General features: G+C 48.8%; 1 protein-coding gene across 1 annotated transcript in view; it reads left to right on the top strand.

Moving 5' to 3' along the window:
- The window catches only part of LOC141111267 (indolethylamine N-methyltransferase-like), a 75,159-nt gene extending 52,927 nt beyond the window's left edge, over positions 1-22,232 (top strand). The window contains exon 4 of the mRNA XM_073603410.1: positions 21,646-22,232. Coding sequence (XP_073459511.1) covers positions 21,646-22,056 — 411 coding nt within the window. The 3' untranslated portion in view covers positions 22,057-22,232. The remainder of the gene's footprint in view (positions 1-21,645) is intronic.
- The last annotated feature ends 1,191 nt before the right edge of the window (positions 22,233-23,423 follow it).

Below are 23,423 nucleotides of genomic sequence, written 5' to 3'. Positions count from 1 at the left end.
CCTTACTGCTGTCAGGGATGACGTCTGCAAAGGACCACTGTTGTATCCAGGCACATACCTGTGCGCAGGCGCCAACCAAGAATGTCCAGAATGACTGTGGGCGCTTTCGCTGATGCGCACGCGTGCACGTGCACGCACCTGTTACCAGAACTGGCGCCAGTTGGTCTATTTAAACAGAGCTTCAACACTGGCTGGTTGCTGCTTGGTCTACAGCGTTACCTGAATCCTGATTCCTGTCTTCTTGACTTCTGCTACCGATCCGGCTTGTTCCCTACTACCGCTGCCTGCTTCCTGCTCTGACCCCTTGGCTTTCCATGGACTATTCTCTGTCTCCAGTTCCTGTTACCTAGCACCTGTTGCCGAACCTGCTTGTGACCGACTATGCCTCTGCCTGCTGTCTATGCCTGATTTGCCTGTCTGTTGCCAAAACCTGCCTGTGACCCGACTACGCTTCTGCCTGCCACGTCTGCCTGATCTGCCTGTCTGCTGCCTACCCGATTCGCCTGACCCTGCTTCTGGCTGTCCAGCCTGCTGCAAGCTCCTGCGTCCAGTGGTGCATCTTTACCCATCTCCTGCCAAGTCTGCCAGCCATCTGCCACCTCTCCTGCCTGCTACCTGCTGTGTTCGGGCTTCCTGCTGCAAGTTCCTGGCTTTCGCTGATACAGACTTCTGGACTGATTATAGGCACTCTTACCCCACCGTGCTCCTGAGCCTGCTGTCTCACTATCAGGGGCTCTCGAGCCGGAGCTGTACGAGAGGCCTTCCTCTACACATCAGGCTCACCCACCAGGTACGTGACAGTACCAAGCAGCCATGACTGAGCCTGCAGGAGGAACCTCTCTCGTATCTGGAGTCTGCCAGAGCATCGCAGGCTTGACACAAGCAATCAAGACCCTGCAAGAAAAGTTTGTTCAGCTTGAAGAACGTGTGCAGATCCTGCCTCTTCCTGCCATTCCTGCGGGAGCATCTTCAGAAATTTTGTCAACCAGGAAAGTGTCCAGTACTGATTCATCTACAGTAATGACATCCCCCGAGCCACGAGTGCCTTGTCCCGAACGGTTCTCCGGGGACCGGTCCAGGTTTAGAGCATTCCGCAATGCCTGCCAGCTCTATTTTTCACTTCAACCACGCACTTTCTCTACCAAGACTACCAAAGTGGTGTTCATCATATCTCTGCTCCAGGGTGAACCCCAAACCTGGGCTCATCGTCTATTGGAAGTAAGGGATGCACAACTTTATACCATGTCCTCCTTCTTCCAGGCGATGTCCCGACTGTATGAGGACCCTCAACGAACTGCTACTGCTGAGTCTTCTCTTCATGCACTCCAGCAAGGCCGCCGAGCAGTCGAGGACTATGTAACGGACTTCAGATGCTGGAGTGCAGACACAGGTTGGAACAACGCTGCATTGCGCATCAGTTCCACCTGGGATTGACAGAGGGCCTGAAGGATGAGTAGGCTTGTGTGGGGGTGCCGAGTTCACTACAGGACTTAATTTCTGTATCCATTCAGATTGACCGTCGTCTCTGAGAGCGCAGGCAAGAAAGGTCTACTGGTCCATCCTAACCTGCATGGATGATCCCTAAAGTTCCAGTTCAGGCCCAGCCAACACCTGTTAAGTTACCTTCACCCAAACCGACAACAGCAATGTCCACACGACTTGGTCTGATCCGCCCGTCACTCTCCTTTGAAGAATGGTCACAACGCTGTCAGGACAATCTTTGCCTCTACTGTGGAGGGGCCGGCCATTATGTACGTAATTGCCCAACTAAAGAACGTAGATGTCTCACTGCTTCTTCAGTTTCCCAGTCAGTCCTGCTGGCAACTTCTGCTCAACTGGCACTTCCCATCACCTTCCAGCTTCCAGGCAGAAGCGTATCTACTACAGCAATTGTGGACTCCGGGGCCTGCAGTTGCTTCATCGATTTGGTATTCGCAGGTCAACAACATATTCCTCTGCTACCCAAGGAGCAAGGACTTACTGTATTTCTGGCTGATGGCTCCTGTGTTAAGTCTGGACTGGTGACTAAGGAGACTCCTCCATTGTTGACTTTGACTCCTACCAATCACAAGGAACTTTTACGTTTAGACGCAATTTCCTCACCCCTGTTTCCTGTCATTTTGGGTCTACCATGGCTTCGGGCCCATAACCCGCTGATTGATTGGAGCTCTGGCAGCATCAAGTACCAGTCATCCTACTGTCAGGAGCACTGTCTATCTGAGCCCAACATGTCACCCACTGCGCTACTTTGTATGGACATTGATACTGAACTTTATCAAAGGGTGCCCGAGGCCTATCATGAATATCTGGACGTTTTCAGTAAGCGGGGGGCAGACACCCTATCCCCACACAGAGCCTACGATTGCCCCATCGAACTCCTGTCGGGGGCTACAATTCCATTTGGTCGGATCTTCCCTCTGTCTGAAAAGGAACTAGGTGCTCTGAAGGAGTACATTGATGAGAGTCTTTAAAAGGGGTTCATCCGCCCCTCTACTTCACCCACTGGGGCGGGAATATTCTTTGTGGAGAAAAAGGACCATTCTCTACGGCCTTGCGTAGATTATCGCGAACTAAATAAGATCACGGTGAAGAACAGTTATCCCCTTCCTCTGGTTCCAGAACTTTTCCAAAGACTTCGCTCTGCTTCAATCTTCACCAAACTAGACTTGAGGGGAGCCTACAACCTTATCCGCATACGGAAGGGAGATGAGTGGAAGACTGCCTTTCGCACCCGTTTTGGCCAATACGAGTACCTCGTCATGCCATTTGGTCTGTGTAATGCGCCAGCTATGTTTCAGCACTTCATTAATGATGTCTTTAAGGACTACCTAGACATCTTTGTTATCGTTTACTTAGATGACATATTGGTGTTCTCCACTTCTCTTGCAAGTCATCGCGAACATGTCAAGAATATTCTCAGCCGCCTCCGCTTACATGGACTCTATGCCAAGCCAGAGAAGTGTGAGTTTGAGCAGCGAAGTATCCAGTTCTTGGGATTAATCATCTCCACCGGAGGGATTGAGATGGATCCCCAGAAAGTCCACAATCCGGACCTGGCCAGCCCCCACTGATAAGAAAGGAATCCAGCGATTCGAGGGGTTTGCTAAATTTTACCGCAGATTCATCAAGAACTATCATTACACCCATTACACAACTTACCAGGCAGGGTGTCCATTTCCACTGGTCCCCCGAAGCCCAGGTTGCCTTCGAGACTCTTAAAAGACTGTTTACATCTGCCCCCGTCCTAAGCCATCCAGATCCAGTGTTTTCCTACATTCTGGAGGTAGACGCTTCCCAGAGTGCTGTCGGAGGGGTTCTGTCCCAACGTCAAGGTCTAAAGAATCTGATTTACCCTGTAACCTTTTTCTCTCGGAAGCTCGCCCCTGCTGAGAAAAACTACGATGTCGGTGATCGTGAACTTCTTGCCATAAAAGCCGCTCTCGAGGAATGGAGGTATTTTCTAGAAGGGGCAGCACACCCAATACTGATATATACGGATCACAAGAACCTTGAGTATTTACGGACTGCTAAATGGCTGAAACCTCGCCAGGCCCGTTGGGCACTTTTCTTCTCAAGGTTCCTGTTTCATATAACCTACAGACTTGGGTCTAAGAATGTGAAGCCTGACACGCTGTTGCGCATGTTCGAAGATCCCAAGGACTTGCCAGTGTCAGACACCAATCTGCCAGCAGGAAACTTCCTACTACTACAGACTGACTTGGTGTCTCAGCTAAAACAAGCTTCCACAGTTACCCCTGCTCCCACCGGGGATACCCTTCAGGCAAGGGAGGGTCTTCTTTGGAAGGGGGACTGAGTTTTTGTTCGGGAAGGAGTTCGGTTGCTGGTGTTGGGTTTTTGCCATGATCATCCCTTAGCGGGGCATTTTGGGATTCGCAAGACAATGGAGCTGGTGCAACGCACTTTCTGGTGGCCTAATCTGGAAAAGGACTGTAAAAGCTACGTAGGTGCATGCACAACCTGTATCCAGAGTAAGAGCACCCGAAACAGGGCATGGGGTTTGCTCAGACCTCTGCCTGTGCCCGACAGGCCTTGGTCCATGATTTCGATGGACTTTATAATGGAATTACCACCTTCTGAAGGTTGTACGGCCATCTTTGTTATTGTGGACCGCCTGTCCAAGATGGCCCACTTCTTGCCCTTAAGGGGTACACCATCTGCTGCAGAGATGGCTTGAGTGTTCATCAGGGAAGTTGTGAGACTCCGTGGGGTACCTGTTGATATCATATCTGACCGAGGGGTCCAATTTACATCCAGGTTCTGGAAATCACTCTGTGAGACCCTGAAGTTCAAACTCTCTATGTCATCCGCTTACCACCCACAGTCTAACGGACAGACCGAAAGGACTAACCAAACTTTGGAGCAATATATCCATTGCTTCACATCTTTTGTCCAAGATGACTGGGTGTCTCGCTTACCATTAGCCGAGTTTGCCTGTCATTCAGCCACTAAACAGTCTCCGTTATTCGCAAACTATGGTTTCCATCCCACCTTCTTGCCTGACCTTGTCTCCGAGCCCTCAGTTCCAGCTGTCCAGAGTACAGTAGACTTCTTCAGTCGTAACAATAAGGTGTTGCAAGAAGCCGTAACCAAGGTGCAGGAAGATAATAAAAAGGCTTTCGACAGAAGGAGGAGGGGAGAACTGATCCTGCAGCCTGGTGATCAGGTGTGGTTAGCCACAACCTATCTGAGGTTGGCTTGCCCATCAAAGAAGCTTGCCCCAAAGTTTTTGGGACCGTTCCCTGTAAAGAGGAAAATTAATAATGTTTCCTATGAACTATCTTTACCGGACTCCTATAGGATACATCCAGTGTTCCATGTATCTTTATTAAAACCCACAGTGCCGGATCCCTTTCCTAATCTGGGGACTAGACCGCCTGAACCAGTTATCGTTAATGGGGACGAGGAGTTCGAGGTGGAAGCAATTGTAGACTGCAGGAGGAGAAGGGGTCGTCTGCAATATCTGATTAAGTGGAAGGGCTATGGGCCAGAGGAAAACTCCTGGGAACCTGAACAGGATGTGCACGCTATGGACTTGGTCCGCGCCTTTTTCCACAGTCACCCCCAGAAGAGGAACCAATTGGGCATCCAGGGGCTGCCCGTAAGGGGGGGCAGTGTCAGGGAAGACGTCTGCAAAGGACCACTGTTGTTTCCAGGCACATACCTGTGTGCAGGCGCCAACCAAGAATGTCCAGAATGACTGTGGGCGCTTCCGCTGATGTGCATACGCGCGCGCAAACGGGACCGCGCGTTGGCGCATGCGCACCTGTTACCAGAACTGGCGCCAGTCGGTCTATTTAAATGGAGCTTCAACACTGGCTGGTTGCTGCATGGTCTACAGCGTTACCTGAATCCTGATTCCTGTCTGCTTGACTTCTGCTACCGATCCGGCTTGTTCCCTACTACCGCTGCCTGCTTCCTACTTTGACCCCTTGGCTTTCCACGGACTATTCTCTGTCTCCAGTTCCTGTTACCTAGCACCTGTTGCCGAACCTGCTTGTGACCCGACTACGCCTCTGCCTGCTGTCTATGCCTGATTTGCCTGTCTGTTGCCAAAACCTGCCTGTGACCCGACTACGCTTCTGCCTGCCACGTCTGCCTGATCTGCCTGTCTGCTGCCTACCCGATTCGTCTGACTCTGCTTCTGTCTGTCCAGCCTGCTGCAAGCTCCTGCATCCAGTGGTGCATCTTTATCCATCTCCTGCCAAGTCTGCCAGCCATCTGCCACCTCTCCTGCCTGCTACCTGCTGTGTCTCGGCTTCCTGCTGCAAGTTACTGGCTTTCGGCGATACAGACTTCTGGACTGATCATAGGCACTCTTACCCCACCATGCTCCTGAGCCTGCTGTCTCACTATCAGGGGCTCTCGAGCCGGAGCTGTACGAGAGGCCTTCCTCTACACGTCAGGCTCACCCACCAGGTACGTGACAACCGCTGACCTCCCTGTCCAGCGAGGCATGGACATTGTCTTCCACATGCCGGTAGGGAGCCGAAATCGCCTTCCGTGAGAAAAAGTGGCGTTTGGGTACCTGCCACTGAGGAACAGCACATTCCACAAACTCACAGAAGGGGGCAGAGTCTACCAACTGAAAAGGCAGCAGTTGAAGTGCTAGTAATTTTGCCAAGTTATTATTCAACCGCTGGGCATGTGGATGGCTGGGAGCGAACTTCTTTTGGCGGTGCAGAAGCTGGGGCAGGGAAATTTGCCTGGTACAATCTGACGTTGGTGTACCGATAGCAGATTGCCCACAAGTACTTGGCTGTGACACACCTAATTCTACACCTTCATTCCTCCCAGTGCAGGTCTCAGAGAGGACTGAAGGTATAGTGGGGTTGGAGATCTCAGCTGATGAGGAGCAAGGAGAGGTCCTCTTTGTTCTTTGGTGTGGGTCTTTTAGGTACGCTTGCCAATGAACTGCATGGCAGGTCAACATATGTCTGGTCAAGCATGTGGTGCCCAAGCGGGAGGTGTTTTGGCCACGTGAGATACGCTTGAGACATATGCAAATAGCAGCGGTGCGATCTGATGCACTCGTCTCAAAAAAGGCCCACACCAAAGAACTTTTGGAATAATGCACAGAGACAGCAGTGCCCTGCACATGTGGAGCTTTGAGGTGTGATGCAGTCAGTGTGCTGCCCTTAAGCTGGCCCCTGGAGGCATCCTGCCTCGTTGGTGATGTGCCTCCTCCTCTCTCCTATCAGGAACCCACGTGGAGTCAGTGACCTCATCATCCCCTCCCTCCTCATCACTGGAGCAAACCTGGCAGTATGCTGCAGCAGGGGGAACATGACTGCCAGATTGCTGTCCTTCTTGTGCATCCCCTCTCTCTGGGCTCACGTTACTGCCTTCCTCTAGCTGAGTACCATCATCGGAGCCTTCAAAATGCTGGGCATCCTCCTGGAGCATGTACCCAACACTGTGGTCAAACAGTTCGGGGGACTCCTCAGGAGGACATGGTGGGGCTAGGGAAGGAGTGACTAATTACATTGAGCTGAGGGAAGAGGCCGGGATGGCAGCTGCTTTGCCAGACAAAGTACCCTGAGCATGAGTGAGAGAGGATGAGGAAGATGAGGACGGCTTGGGCATCCACTCGACCAAGTATTCCACATGTTGCGGCTCAACATGGCCAGCTGCCGAAAAAAAGGCCAAGCGTGTCCCACGGCCACGTGCTGATGAGGATGCACCGTGTCCACAACCAGCACTGTTGCCTCTAGACACAGAGCCTGCTTGCCCTCTTTTATTGGCTTGTGATTGTCTGCCTCTCCTTGTTGGCCTTCCAGACATACTAATGGCCTGCAGTGAGATGTAGCTGCACTAAGCTGGGATATATATATATATATATATATATATATATATATATATATATATATATATATATATATATATTTGTATATATACTGCAGCTAGCAGAATCAACTGCCTGCCTGTAGTATTATTAGTATGAGAACACCACCAATCTTCTACAGGTAGCTTTAGCTGAACACTGTGCAGAGGTCGCACTACACTAACTTGTAAATGATGTAGCTGCCTGCGGTAGTGATAGGATCAGAAAAAGACCACCAATCTTCTACAGGTAGCTTTAGCTGAACACTGTACAGAGGTCGCACTACACTAACTCGTAGCTTTAGCTGAACACTGTGCAGAGGTCGCACTACACTAACTTGTAGCTTTAGCTGAACACTGTGCAGAGGTCGCACTACACTAACTTGTAGCTTTAGCTGAACACTGTGCAGAGGTCGCACTACACTAACTTGTAACTTTAGCTGAACACTGTGCAGAGGTCGCACTACATTAACTTGTAAATAATGTAGCTGCCTGCGGTAATGATAGGATCAGAAAAACACCACCAATCTTCTACAGGTAGATTTAGCTGAGCACTGTGCAGAGGACACACTACACTAACTGTAAATACTGTAGCTGCCTGCCTGTGGTACTATGATCAGAAGAACACCAGCAATTTTCTTCAGGTAGCTGTAAATACTGTAACAACACCTGCCTGCCTGTCAGTAGGAAGATAATAACAGGAATGGATCTAGCTAATCTGAATACAGTGTATATATATATATATATATATATATATATATATATATATATATATATATATATATATGTATATACACAACACCTGGGATGCATATATATATACACAATACACTGTAAGTGCAGCTAACTGACTGACTGTCCTGCCTAATCTATTTAACTTAAATCAAATGACACTGTCTCTCTGTCTCTGTCTCTCAACACCAGAACACACTACACAGGGCTAACGTGCAGGCGGCCTTATATAGTGCGGGGCGTGTACTAAACCCCCTGAGCCATAATTGGCCAAAGCCCCCCTGGCTTTGGCCAATTACAGCTCTCTGTACAGACGCGCTGTGATTGGCCAAGCATGCGGGTCATAGTGCATGCTTGGCCAATCATCAGCCAGCAATGCACTGCAATGCCGCAGTGAATTATGGGCCGTGACCTGTCACTCGAATTTGGGGCGAACGGCCCATATCGTTCGTAATTCGACGAACGGTCGAACACACGATGTTCGAGTCGAACATGCGTTCAACTCGAACACCAAGCTCATCCCTACTAAACAACATTAAAAAATGTAATCCTTAAACTTCTACACTTGTTGAATCATATTTTTGAAGCCTCCACATAAAGACAAATCAGATAATCTTAGATTTCATACCCTCCTCTGCCCCACTCAGATGCAGATGCCACCCAGTTCTCTCAGTGTCAATCAGCCTATGGGGTTCCCCACTATCACATGACCGCACTAACCTACTGTACCATTACATATGGATAGGGATGGGCCAAATACCCCCCTGTTCAGTTCACACCAGAATGGGAAATGTTCTAACCCGAACAGCGAACCTCAAGTCTATGAGAGCCAAACAGGAAAAATCAGAAAGTCCCCATTTTGAAGGCTTATATGCAAGTAATTGGCCATAAAAGGGGTATGGGGGTCTGGGTACTGCCCTGGGGGACATTGACCAATAACATTTTTCTTTTTAAAAACTATCATTTTTTTAGGAGAAGTGATTTTAATTATGCTTAAAGTGCAACAATAAAAATGAAAAATTCCTTTACATATAGTGCCTGGGGGGTCCCTTTAATGTGCCTGTAAAGTGGCCATCTGTAGCATGCATAAAACATGCTACAGCAAAAATGAGATTTCTAAAGAAAAAACTAAAATGATTGCCGTTACAATTTCCGACATCCAGCTATTGAAAAAATAAAGGAAAAAACGGTATGGAGTGCCCTTAATCCATACCAGGCCCATACTACCCCAAAATTTTTAATTAAATGACATAGAGCCCCCCCAAATCCATACCAGACCCTTAACCGAGCATGCAGCCAGTCAGGAAACAGGAGAGGACATGCGAGCCCCCCCCATACAGGCCACATGCCCCAAAGCACCTTGTCCCCATGTTGATGGGGACAAGGGCCTCTTCCCAACAACCCTGGGTTGTGGTTGGTATGCTATGCAGGCAGTACCTACGACATGCTTCAGGTGCAGAACTTACCTCGGACACATTTTATCATCTGCTATGGGTCTGTCATATTATTCAGGAGTTCTGGGCACAGGTGGTGACATTTTTGCATGACACCATGGGCTCCCCACTGACCCTGGACCCTAAGTCGTGTCTGCTTGAACATTATCCTAATCCCGATATGGATAAGTTCACTAAAATTATTAAATATGAAACCCTATTCCTAGCTAGAAAACTAATTGCAAGAAGTTGGATGAGGGCTGATCCCCCTACACTCAACTCCTGGATTTGTGAAACTAATAATACATTGCTTTAAAAGAAGTTTATCTATGTCCATAGAGGCTGCCTGTCCAAATACAGTGGAACCTTGGTTTACGAGTAACACAGTTAACAAACGTTTTGAAAGATGAGCAACTTTTTTTTAAAATTCTGACTCGGTTTGCGAGTATTGTCTTGCAAAACGAGTAGAATTCAAGCTAATGGGCGGTGCAGTACCGCATTTGGCCAGAGGTGCGGGAGCGCCGGGGACACTCGGAACGGTTTCGGAGCCATTCGGAAATACTCGGAATAACTCAGAAATACTCTGAAAAACTCGGAAATACTCAGTTTCCGAGTGTTTCTGAGCCTTTCCGAGTTCAGCCGAGCTGTCCCCGAGTATTTCCAAGGCTCTCCAATGCCCCCCCACCTCTGGCCACATGCGGTATTGCATGTAGGGATGAGCCAAACACCCCCCTGTTCGGTTAGCACTAGAACATGCGAACAGGAAAAAAGTTTGTTCGAACACGCGAACACCGTTAAAGTCTATGGGACACGAACATGAATAATCAAAAGTGCTAATTTTAAAGGCTTATATGCATGGTATTGTCATAAAAAGTGTTTGGGGACCTGGGTCCTGCCCCAGGGGACATGGATCAATGCAAAAAAAACTTTTAAAAACGGACGTTTTTCAGGAGCAGTGATTTTAATAATGCTTAAAGTCAAACAATAAAAGTGTAATATCCCTTTAAATTTCATAGCTGGGGGGTGTCTATAGTATGCCTGTAAAGGGGCGCATGTTTCCCGTGTTTAGAACAGTCTGACAGCAAAATGACATTTCAAAGGAAAAAAGCCATTTAAAACTGCTATTGCATTGCCAGTCCGACAATACACATAGAAGTCCATTGATAAAAACGGCATGGGAATTCCCCACAGGGGAACCCCGAACCAAAATTAAAAAAAAAATGATGTGGGGGTCCCCCAAATTCCATACCAGGCCCTTCAGGTCTGGTATGGATATTAAGGGGAACCCCAGCCAAAATTATAAAAAAAAATGACGTGGGGGTCCCCCAAGGGACAAGGGGACCCCCAGATCCCGCCCCCCCCCTGTGTGAGATGGTAAGGGGTTACATGCCCCTACCATTTCACTAAAAAACTGTCAAAAATGTTAAAAATGACAAGAGACAGTTTTTGACAACTCCTTTATTTAAATGCTTCTTCTTTCTTCTATCTTCCTTCATCTTCTATCTTCCTTTATCTTCTTCTGGTTCTTCTGGCTCTTCTGGTTCTTCCTCCGGCATTCTCGTCCAGCATCTCCTCCGCAGCGTCTTTTATCTTCTTCTCCTCGGGCCGCTCCGCACCCATGGCATGGGGGGAAGCTACCGCTCTTCTCTTCATCTTCTTCTCTTCTTCATCTTCTTCTTCATCTTCTTTTTTTCTTCTCTTCTTCTCTTCTTCATCTTCTCGGGGCTGCTCCGCATCCATGCTGGCATGGAGGGAGGCTCCCGCTGTGTGACGGCGTCTCCTTATCTGACGGTTCTTAAATAACGGGGGGCGGGGCCACCCGGTGACCCCGCCCCCTCTGACGCATGGTGACTTGACGGGACTTCCCTGTGATGTCACGGGGAATGCCAAAGGGAAGTCCCATCATGTTATACACGGTTATACACGGTTATACCGTGAGCATCTATAAACAAACCGTCTAGTCTAAGAGACCTGTCTCCACCATCAGTACGAGACAGGCATTAAACTGACCCCGTAATTCAACTTGAGGGCTTAGCCCATAAAGTAATACCAATTGCTGGCAAGGTAGAACTGCCACACGCAAGTCAGTGGTACACTGACTAGCGCCCCACTGCAGCCAGCGCTTGCTCAACACCACCAACGAGGCCCAGGTTGAAAATGTCAATGCCAATCTCGCTCAAATGGACCCCATCAGGCTACAGTAAATCACTGTTGTCCCCTTCCAGCTCCCTGTGGCGTACCACAATACCACCGATACAGCGAACAAACTTCGAAACTTGAGCGTTCATCTTGCGCCGAAAACACTCCAGGCTCGCACCTGGAGCACGGTGAGCCCAGACCAGGCGGGGGACAATCTCAGACCAGACAACAGTAAGGTTAGTGAACATGGCACAGCAATGAGCAATGTCACGTTTAATGGATAAAATGAGGTCCACAGAATGAGACAGGCCTACGTCATTTCCACCAGCATGGATGATAAGGACAATCGGACCTTGTACAAATCTTCTAAGGATCAACAGTTCAGGCAACATTTGCACCCAATGAAGCCCACGGAAGCCACACCAGCGTATTCTGGCAACCGAGAAAGGAAATCCAAGATTCCTCCCATAGCGTCTGTTGGAGGCACGTCAGGCAGCCCAGTAAACAAAAGAATCTCCGATGATCCAAACCCGAACTGGAGGGCAACCTGAAATCAACACAAAAGATGAGGATGAACATATAGGGAGAACCGAGAAGAATCCCACCTACCCAGGCGCTGCAGCTCCTCGTCTGAAAAACCCATCCCATGCGCAGAGGTGGCTGCGCCAATGCAAAAGGAGTGAAATCCGCAGGAGGCAGGCCCAACTGAGAGAGACAAAGGCGGAAAACCCGAAGGAACTGAAACTTGCTGAGATTGGAGGAATCAGCATGAACAAGACAAACAGAAGCAGGAGGGCGGACAGAAGAAAAGGAAGAAGACAAGCGAACCGGGCAAAAGGGGCCCCCACAGGTCTTGAGGTCAACGCGCTTACCTCTGGAAGACTGATCCATTTTAGAAGAGGGCAAAAGAATAGAGACAAAAGAATTAGAGGTAAGTACATTCTCAGCCAAAACTCCACCCAAGGAATATCTATCCTTGGAGACCAGCTCGCTGATCCGAAAGGCACCAAAGAATGCCCAGGAAAAGGCGAGCTGGAAAAGGAGACTCTCGTAGGAGGAGAAACAAACCCTAGGTAAGATAGACAAAACACTTGTCAGAATTTGGACTGGGCGCCCGGAGTCGGGGAAGCAAGTCAGACATCTCCATCCTCGCAAAACCCTCCGAACGACAAAATCCCTGGTGATGTTTTCCCAGCCAAGGAGCCTGAACCAAAAGGAGAGAGCAGAGAGAGCAGTACCCACCGACGAATCAGAGACCTTCTTCTCTTGCAGGTGGACCAGGAAGGAGAAGAGAGCCAAGCGCCTGTCCTATGGGGTAGAAAGGAGGAACTCACCGCCAAGCACAGACACCCATTCAGACCAAATCCGACGATAGGCCACCCACGTATTTCAATAGAGTGAGGCACCGACGTGGCTCAACTAGCTTTGGAAACGAGGGCCCACAAGAACTTCGGGCAAGGGAGGCCCACTGGAGAAGCATTCAGGGCCAGCGGAAACGGTCGAAACGTGAAAGAGAAAGGGAATCAGCATGTCATGAAGATCCTGCCAGTAATCGGCGCTCCAGGCGCACTGGAACATGGCCACGGGCACTACCGCGCATGCGCGCACGCTCACAGGTGCTGTCACGCACGGGCACGTGCACTCCCATTGGCATCAGGCGGGCTGTTTAAACCTGCCTGTCACACTCATCCCCGCTGTCTGCTCTACAGCGTTCCGTGATCTGATCTGAACCCTTCTGTTATCTGACCCGGCTTCCTGTTGTGACTATCCAGCTATCCGCCTGCATCTGACCCCTTTGGCTTGCTTGACCATTCTCCTGTTTGATCCCTGGTACCTCTGTTGTCCGCCTGATATCAACCACCCGCCTGTTTGACTATTCCTCTGCCTGATACCTGTTACCAGCCTGTTACCTGTTGCTTGTTCCTGGTTCCAGTCCAGTGTTCCAGTATCCAGCCTGATATCTGCTGCTTGTTCCTGGTTCCAGTCCAGCACTCCAGCGTTCAGCCTGCTACCTGCTGTTGTTCCTGGTTGTGGTCCAGCGCTCCAGTATCCAGTCTGTTACCTGCTGCTTGTTCCTGGTTCCAGTCCAGCATTCCAGTATCCAGCCTGCTATCTGCTGCTTGTTCCTGGTTCCAGTCCAGCACTCCAGTTCCTGCCTACTTACCTGCTGTGGTTCCTGGTTCAGTCTGCATTCCAGTCTCCAGTCTTCTCTTCAGTTCCTGATTCCAGAGGTTTCCACCACTCCTGAACTTCTGGTGACTGTTGATCCTGCCAGGCACCCATACCACTCCTTACTTCTGTGTCCTCTGTCTCCACTCCAGAGGGATGAGAGTGGGAGCCGTAGGGGAGGCCTCTCTCTGCACTTCAGGCTCAAAACCTACCAGGTACCTGACACAGCGATAGCATTAGAAACACCAGGGACATGTTTTGCCCTAAACCACACATTCAATTGTAAACATCTAAGAACCAACCAACTGCAAGTTAGGCACTTCCTCCAGCTGCCAGCAGGAATGACCATTAAAGATCTGTAAGAAGGAAAGCCACACCTCCAAATCATCACGCATAGGCTTAGTTATGCGTACGTAATGATGAGGGGCCGCTATGCCCTTCGTGGCCCATGACAGCCTCCAACAGAAAGCCCTACCCATGGGAAGCACTCGGCAAGCAAAGACAAGATGTCCCAACAGGGATTGAAGCTGCTGGAGCCGGAGCTTCCTGGCGTCCCTAGCGAATCGCACCAAAGCCTTAAGCTTAGCCAGTTTATCCGCCGGGAGCCGAAAGACCATTTCCACCGAATCAATTTCGATACCTAAAAATGACAACACAGGGAATGGACCCTCGGTTTTAGCAATCGACAGTGGGAAGCCCAAAGGAACTACAAACCTCCTGAAAAGCTGACAACATGTGAAGTCAAGCGTCACTACCCGCAGGACCTATAAACAAAAAGCCGTTCAGGTAGTGTAAAACCGAGTGAAAGCCAGAGAACTGAATAAAAACCCATTCCAGGAAGCAGCTAAAAAGTTTAAAATAGTAGCATGAAATGGCACAACCCATGGGGAGGCACATATCCTCATAGCTGTCCTGGAAAAAACAACCCAGGAGATGGAAACAGTCCGGGTGGATGGGCAGGAGGCCAAAGGCAGATTCAATGTCCGCCTTGGCCAGGAGAGCAGAAGCACCTGCAGACCTAAGCAGACCAAGCACCGTATCGAAAGAGGCATATTGCACCCGGGACTCCTCCTTGTCAATACCGTCGTTAACAGAAGAACCCGACGGAAAGGAAAGGTGATGGATAAGTCGGAATTTGCCATGATCTTTTTTAGGCACCACGCCAAGCGGGGAAACCCGTAAGTTGTGATAGGGAGGGAGGTCAAACAGTCCCGCCATGCGGCCGATTAGTAACTCTTGTTCAATTTTGTCAGCAACCACGGACTCAAACCGCGCCGCAGAGTTCAAATTATTGGACATCATGGGCTCATCCGACGGCACAAAGGGAATACAAAATCCCCAGTAAAAACCGTCCTGAAGGATCGATGCCTCCCTACTGAGAGGGTACTGGGCGAGCAAGTGAAGCATCCTTGTGACGCTCCCCGGCGTCCTCCGCCTTAGGAAGGTCGGGTCTGTAACCCTGCTTAGTTGATTGAGGCCCTTTCGTTTTCTGGAAACAGCGGACCGCTGGGTGAGCCCCTCCGCAAGTGGAACACTCATGCTTAAAGCGACACGAGGTGTACCACTTACAGTGGCTTTCATTAAACATCCAGCAGATGCCTTTCTTGGACGCTTCTGATGGTCCGACGAGAGCACCGGCAGGGGACTGAAAGGTGGTCGGTCTATGAGGGCACATGAGTAGCAGCCAAAGACTCCCATTCTGGCTGTCAAAACACAGTTCTTTGCGGGCGGCCATCCTCTGGTGAAACTGGGTGTCATAATTGAATCAGCACTGCCCGGCATACATTTTGTATGCCCCCCAAATGAGATCCAGGTATACAAAGAGGAAAGGGGCCAGCTCCTGGAACTTCTCACAGAGCACCCCTGCATAGGCGCAGAAACCCTGCAGCCAGTTCCCAAATGTGAGAGGAAGCCACTTCACCTTTTCAGCCTGAACATTCACATCGATCTGCCTACACCTATCCACTGTCTCCTTGTCAAACGGCACCAGCGTCAATACGTCAACGAACTCATGGCGCCAAATTTTTTCTTTGATGTCCTGCGGCAGGTGCAGACCCACGGTGAAACAGACCACAGGGGGCCACCCAGGTGACAACCCGACCCCGGGGACGACGAGAGCGCCGCGCCTGGTGTAACGCCCAACTGCATCAATACTGATTTCACCGCCACAAGGATGCGGTCGTTTGTGGAAACAGTGCAAGAATCGCTACCCCAAACCACCCCATAGTCATACTCACGCAATAGCGGCTGAGTAGGGGAACTCAGCGGAGGTCCATCAGGTGTTGCACTTTGCCGCAGGTGGTCACTGGCAGGAGGAGCTGGAGCTGGATGCTGAAGCCCGGGTGAAAGACAGCTGATCCTGGGAGGAGGTGCAGATAGAAGAGAAGGCTGGGAGTAGCTCAAGTCTAAGGGAAGAAACACAGGCTATTGGTGAGTGAAATGACCAGCAGGTGGCAGTGCAGAGCAGAAAGACTCACCTAGCAGCGCTGGAGCCTCCTGCCTCAAGTGACCAGTGAACCCAGGCAGATGAACAGCGGCATTGTCACTTCGGGAGGGAATAGAAAGAACAGCAGGAGCAGAGGAGGATCCAGGAAGCAGGCAGAGGCGGGCCTGGGACCCTCCCACAGAGGAGCTGAGCCATCACCCACACAGGTACCGATGCCCACGCGCCCCGTGGAGCCATGCGAGGGGGGAAGGCAGAGAGCCTGGGGGAAGAACCAGGGAGCGGGCGCAAGCCTGACAGGGAGCCAGAAACTTTCCGCTGTGAGGAGGGGCAAGCCCCAACATTGGTAATGGCGCCGCGCGGCATTGTGAGGGGGCATAAGCACCAGCAGCAGCTCCCGCCCTGCCGGGCGCCAAGGGCTGAGCACCTGGAACAGTCTCTGGAGGAGGTGCTGTGCGAGCCCGAGCAGCTACCCGACAGTGACCGGCAGATTTCAGCGGGGCTCTGGGGCTCCTAGAGCGGGGGAGACGCTGCCGAGCTGCCTGGGGAGGCCTAGGAGAGCCGCGGCTGGGAGTATGCCGGGATCTAAGAGCAGTGCAGGGCTGGGGGTGAGCAGAGGAGCCAGCACCATCAAGGCCAGTGGCTTCCCTATCCTCCCTAGAAGCATGAGTTGTGGTCCTAGGGGGGTTGGGGCTCAGCCTGAAGGGTTGACGGGTGGCCATGGGGGCCCTTGGAGCTAGCAGCAGGCCAGCCTCGGCTGCATCCACAGGTGGGGGGGTGAGGGCCGGGGAAACAGACTCACTGGAGAGTAAAGGCATGAGCCAGTCCACCTGGCCCCTTTTGAGCAGATCCCTGACCTTCTCAATCAAGGCATCGGTGTCCATGGCGAGTCTAGCAGGAATGCAGGGGAGGCCAACTCTTGTGACCTCAAATTCTTCCGGAAGTAGTGGGACGTGCCTCTGCGTAGCTTTTTCTAGAGTTCAGGCTCCACCCCATCACCTCATGCCATTGTAGCCAATCCCAGCGGAGCCACTCCAACTCCCTGATTAGGTTGACGCCCGCTTGGTTGCCAAGCATCCAGCAGTCAAGGCTCCCTTTCCTCAGGGCGGGGCGGGTCAGGGGGCCTTCAATACTGTCCATTGTACTGTATAGTGTTGTACTATTGGGAGATTTTTCCTTCGCATGTACTTGTATTTGTATCGTGTAAACAGTATGTTCTATATAATCTCCCATGTGTGATGATTTAATAAAGATCATATTTTTCAACAACAACAAAAAAAATAGACTGGTGCATGCTGGGCCTGTGATATCACAAGGGGCCCCTGGGTGATGTAGACAGGTGGCCCCACCCCTTACCTATATAAAACATGTCAAAGTGCAGAGCAGGCATTTGGCGGGAGGCCACCCACCGCGGTACGATGGATTTACATCGAGGGACACCATTTTCTTATTTTTAATAAGGGATTTGTCAAAAACTTGTTTTTATTACATTTTGACACTTTTTAGGTGAATGGGTACTATTAATATGTACCTGATACCCATTCACATGGCGGGGGGGGATCTGGGGGCCCCTTGTTAAAGGGGGCTTCCAGATTCTTATAAGTCCCCATCTGCAGACCCCCACAACCAACGGCCACAGTTGTGGGGATGAGGCCCTTGTCCCCATCAACATGAGGGCAAGGTGCTTTGGGGTGGCCCCAAGGCACCCACCCTCCACTTGAGGACATGTGGCCTGGTATGGTTGGGGGGGCACTCGCTTGCCCCCCCTTTCCTGACCTGCCGGTCTGCATGTCCAGATAAGGGTCTGGTATGGATTTTGGGGGGACCCCATGCCATTTTTTTTTTTATTTATTTGGCATGGGGTTCCCCTCCAAACCCATATCAGACCACGCTCTTTTTTTTCTTTAGGTTTTAACTGGACTTTTTTTTTGCTCAGCTGTCAGTGGGGGAAACCCCTTGACAGCTGAAGACTCATCGGGGGAACCCCTTGACAGCTGAAGACTCAATGGGTGTTAAGGAAGCTGCGGCCGGCTTCCCGGCCCTGCTCCTTAACAACCAGCTTACACTGCACCATGATCAGGGCGCAGAATGCAGCGCTCATTGGCTTGGATTCCTTCAGGATGGCATTGCATTTCATTCTCCCTTGCTTCGGAAAATAGGACACGACCATCTTGTTGTTTATTTGAATTAGAGTTTTCTTCCTCTTGATTAGAGAAGCCAAGTACAATGTTTGTCATGGTGCTCAATGGTCCAGAATATTGAAGACTGTTATTATTTCTGACCTTGGTGATTTGCCCTGGACTAGAATATCCTGAAAATGAGCTCTGCAGCCTTGAGTGCTGACATCTGACATATTACGATCCAAGTTGCCATGTCCAGCCGCTTTTGCAGATTCAATACCTAGAGCCAATTTGGCTTATCTGAAGTAATCATCTCCATATGCACTGGCTCAGGAAGTCTGTTTGAAAGCATGGAAATATAAGCATGGAACACATGTCCTGTGCTTCATTGATAGAACACCACATTACTCTGTTACCTGCTTACTGGACATTACCCCACAACCACCAGAATAGGGTTCCTCATGAGGGACTCCTTTAGTACCTCTGGTATGAGGAATTCAGGGAGGAGAGTTTCAGAGAACCTGCTTGGAAAGGACCAAAAGAAGCAGTCAGGTAAGGGTAAAAATAGTACAAAAATGAATTTCATTAGTAATTCATATCTTGCTAGGGACAGTAGCTGCATCCTATTACTGTGAGGAAAAAAAAAACGGATTCTGGTGCTAGGTAGAGTTTTTTTTATTTATGGAGTAGTCAGTCTTGTAGCCCTGTAAGGTTTGACCCATCAGTATGCTGCCATGCCATGCACAGGAAAGGGCTATTAGGCAGAATGCAAAAATGAGAAATATTATTTAGTCGAAGGTAAAATGTATTGAAATACAATCACAGTGAATAATCAGTTATGAGAATGAACTTAAAGAGGAGGCCCCTGAAAAATGAAAAGTCATCAGCTACAAATACTGCAGCTGCTGACTTTTAATATATGGACACTTATCTGTCCAGGGATCCTGCAATGTCGGCACCCCAGCCGATCTTCACAGCCAGGTCCCTACTGCACATGCGTGTAGCGCGCTATGCTTTCTAATTGGTCCGGTGGCGGAGGAAGGAGTAGGGGCCCCATCTCCCGGAAGTGAGAAACAGTACCCCGTCAAAAACAGATACCCGTTCCCCCCTCCCCCCTAAAAGGTGTCAAATGTGGTAATGGAGGGGGGAGAAGATGGATAAGCGGAAGTTCCACTTTTGAGTGGAATTCCGCTTTAAAAGGCGCTGACCAAAGAAACAAATTGTGTGTGATAAAGGGACAGCAAGAGCCATTTACTGTGTTTGGATGCATTGTACGCTATGTGGTAAGAAATTATATTGCCTCTTTGTTTTTTAGGGTGCTATTATCACACTTTTTGGAGTTAATTTCCTAAAGGCAAATAGACGTTGCAAGGGAAGTTGTAGTTTGCAAGGGAATTTTACCCTGCACTTAGCGAATAAGGTGAAGGTCTGCTGACTTCCATCATCTAATCACATGCAAGTAAAACATTTTTTTTCACTTTCTTTGTGCTTGATTGGATATTGTTTGCAAAGTGGAATATCACCTCATTCACTAAGCTCTGGGGAAAAATGCCCTTGCAAAGTGCAACTTCACTTTCAAAGCCAACAGCCTTTTTGCTTTTAGTAAACCAACCTCATTGTCTTACCAGTTCAAGGAACAACAAGCAAACACAAACATGTCATTTCAGTGACAATAGCTTGCCAAGCAGCCCTCCAGATATGACCTCCTATTGACTGCAATGTAATTCAATTTCAAAATCCTAGTGTAGCACCCTCCAGTGTGTGCTACTAGAAGGGAGATTAGGCAGACTATAGTCTAGCCCAAGGATAAACCTGAGTCACTGGATCTAGGTCAGGGTTATTAGAGGCCAGGGCTGGATGACTCATAGCAGCTCTCTGATAACCCCACACTGTTTCTAGAATGTTGGAGAACATTCTGGAAGATAGTGGGCAAAAACTGGGAGGGTTTGCTTTGAATATTTAGGGGTCCTTAGCCAATACCCAGGTTGGGGGCCTGTCAGGGAACTAATGAGCCATGCCAGCAGAGGAGTTGAGTGGTAGAAGGACAAGCAGTGTTGAAGAGAGTCTGTCGGTGGCCCTTGGGGGCCCCCGCCAGGAGGAGTTTTACCTTGGGCTGGAACTCGGGAGGTTGGCCTGGAAGGATCCCATTACAGGAGTGGGAAGAGAAAGCAGCCAGGTGGGCTGGTGGCAGCCAGGTGGGCTAGCATTTCTGCAAGCAGTGGAACTGGGACAAGTGTCTACGAGGAGGCAGAAGGTTGTGTGAGATGCTGTTCACTCCACATTGTAAGTTTACCAAGGGACTGTTCCTAGCCTGTAATGGGCTATTGCCGAACTAACTAGGGACTGTTAGTTCCCACAGGAGTGAACCAGCAGGATCTGTACAATGGAACCAAGTTTGTGCAGGTGGAAGGAAGAAAAGGAATTTGTAAATAGGGAGGAAGTTGTCCCTGGTTTTAATTGTTGGACATTTTCAAGTTGGGTATCCCATAATCCCTTAACCAGGGCCATCTTATTGCAAGGGCACTCCTGGCCACTGCCCAGGGGTCCCAGGTGCATGGGGCCCCGCAATAATCTTGCATTACATCATATTTGCCAACTGTCTGGGACATTCATGCTCTTTACTAAACTGTCCTGAGATGGCCGTGTCCTGGGAAGTGTCCCAGAACCTATACTGTGCCCTCCTGATCTCAGTATTGTGCCCTCCTGACCCCTCCTGTACTGTGCCCTTCTGCATTCCCCACTGTACTGTCCCCTTTGTGTTGATTAGTCTCTGATTTATGGAATGTTTTCTTTTTGAAAAATGTATTTTATTGAAAGTACTAATGAATCTTTGTTTAATTCTATCAACTATTTCTTGAAAGTAGGTGCATAAGTTGGGGCAAGCTGGTAGGGGCTACAGTGCATTACTTAGCCCAGAGGCCCATGATGCTATTAAGATGGCCCTGCCCTTACCCCATCCAAGTTATCATCCCCTAATAAAACAACAACAAAAAAAAAGCCAAAGGGCTGATCACTGTGTCTGGCTACAAGAAGGAAATGCTAAGAAGGAAATGCTGTGTGACTGGCTGTGTAGTAGTGGGGAACCCTGCCATTAGCAACTCCTACAGGGGTAATGCTACACTAGTATGACAATTTTATTTTAACTTGTAAAATTAAAGTCTCGCTGAATTTTAGCAGAATTGCTTATCACGCCACATCACTGTATATTGAAATATTTCCTGTAATGTCCATATTATGTTTTTTTTCTTCTTTCAGAGATCAACTTCAGGAGAAAGAAATGCGCCTAAGGTCATCCATCAAGCAGATTTTGAAATGTGATTTTGAACATGAAAACATATCTTCCCCGGTGCTACTACCACTTGCTGATTGTGTTATCAGTGTGTGGATACTGGAAATGATCAGTAAAAATGAAGATGAATACATGAAGAATCTGGAGAAGACAATAAAGCTGCTAAAACCCGGAGGCCAACTGTTACTTATTGCGGCATTAGATACAACTTACTTGTTTGTTGGAGCAGAACGGTTCCATTGTTTTAAATGTAATGAGGAGTTTGTGAAAAATGCCTTTGGTAAGGTGGGTTTAGTCATTGATTACTGTGCAGTGAAGAGGAGACGCAATGTCAGCGATCTCACTGATTATAAAGCTGTTCTATTCATTGTTGGACGCAAAGGGGAGTAGATGATTGGAGCCAATAGCATTAATCTGGAGCCAAATTTAGCCAAATAGAATTATGTTGGCCTCCTGGTTTTATTGCAGTCAGAAATCACAGCAGTTGCGCTAAAGTCAGCAATGCTATTTTGCATCAATCTGTGTTAAATTGTGTTAACAAATATCACTCTTTTAATAAAGATCATTCAGAATATAAATGTGTGTTGAATTGCCTTGGAACAATATTGTAAACCTTTTATGTATACAATATATCTTTTTATCTATTTATTGATAACCAACGCATTTCAGGACATTTACTGTGTACCTTTCATCAGAATATGGATACAGATTATATAAAGATACAATATCAGATACAGTGTATGAACAATATATTAGAAAACATAAAAAATTAACATTATCAGGTTCAATACCTAAACATTATTAAAAGTTTGTGAGGAGAAACAATCTAGAAGAGATTAAATTGATAAGTGTTGTACAGGACGTCAGGGATCGGTCCTGGATGGCAGCTATATTTCCCCACTATTTGAGTTGTGTTCCCTTTAACCACTTGCTTACTGCGCACTTTTACCCCCTTCCTGCCCAGGCCAATTTTCAGCTTCCAGCGCTGTCACACTTTGAATGACAATTCAGCGCGGTCATGCTATACACTTTGCCAAATATACAAATAGAGTCTTTTGGTGGTATTTAATCACCACTGGGTTTTCAATTTCTTTCTAAACAAACGAAAAAAGACCGAACATTTTTCAAAAATATTTTTTTTCATAGTTTGTTATAGAATTTGGCAGATGTAATTTTTCTCCTTCACTGATGGCCATTATTAGGTGGCACTGATGGGCACTAATAAGTAGCACTGGTGGGCACTAATGAGGCTGTCCTGATAGGCAGCACTGATAGGTGGCACTGATGGGCACTGGTAAGCAACACTGATAGTTGGCACTGATGATGAGGCACTGATGGTCACTGATTGGCAGCACTGGTGGGCACTGTTGGGACTGCATTGATCATCAGTGTCCTTATTAACAGTGTTGATGCCCCTTTAACACAAGCTGGTTTCTGGCTTCCTTCTTCTCTCCTAGCACTTTCAGTGTGAGGAAAGAAACACAGATAACCGGCTTGTGTCTACATCCGTGATCAGCTGTCATTGGACACAGCTGATCACGTGGTAAAGGACCGCTGTGATTGGCCCTTTACCCCAAACTGTGATCAGTGAGTCTGAACCCAAGGGAGAGAAGAGGACTGACTTATGGTCCCCTCTGGTTTGATAAGTCCTCATTTGGGACCCGAAATTTGGAGTTTCAGAGAGATATTTGGGTGAGAAAGAACTTCCATCCCTCATTACAGGGACTTTTACCCTGAAAGGGTTCACACGTTTGTAT

Source organism: Aquarana catesbeiana, linkage group LG10 (genome assembly GCF_042186555.1).
Source record: "Aquarana catesbeiana isolate 2022-GZ linkage group LG10, ASM4218655v1, whole genome shotgun sequence".
NCBI classification, from domain to species: Eukaryota; Metazoa; Chordata; class Amphibia; order Anura; family Ranidae; genus Aquarana; species Aquarana catesbeiana.
This window is presented reverse-complemented; position numbering and strand designations above follow the sequence as displayed.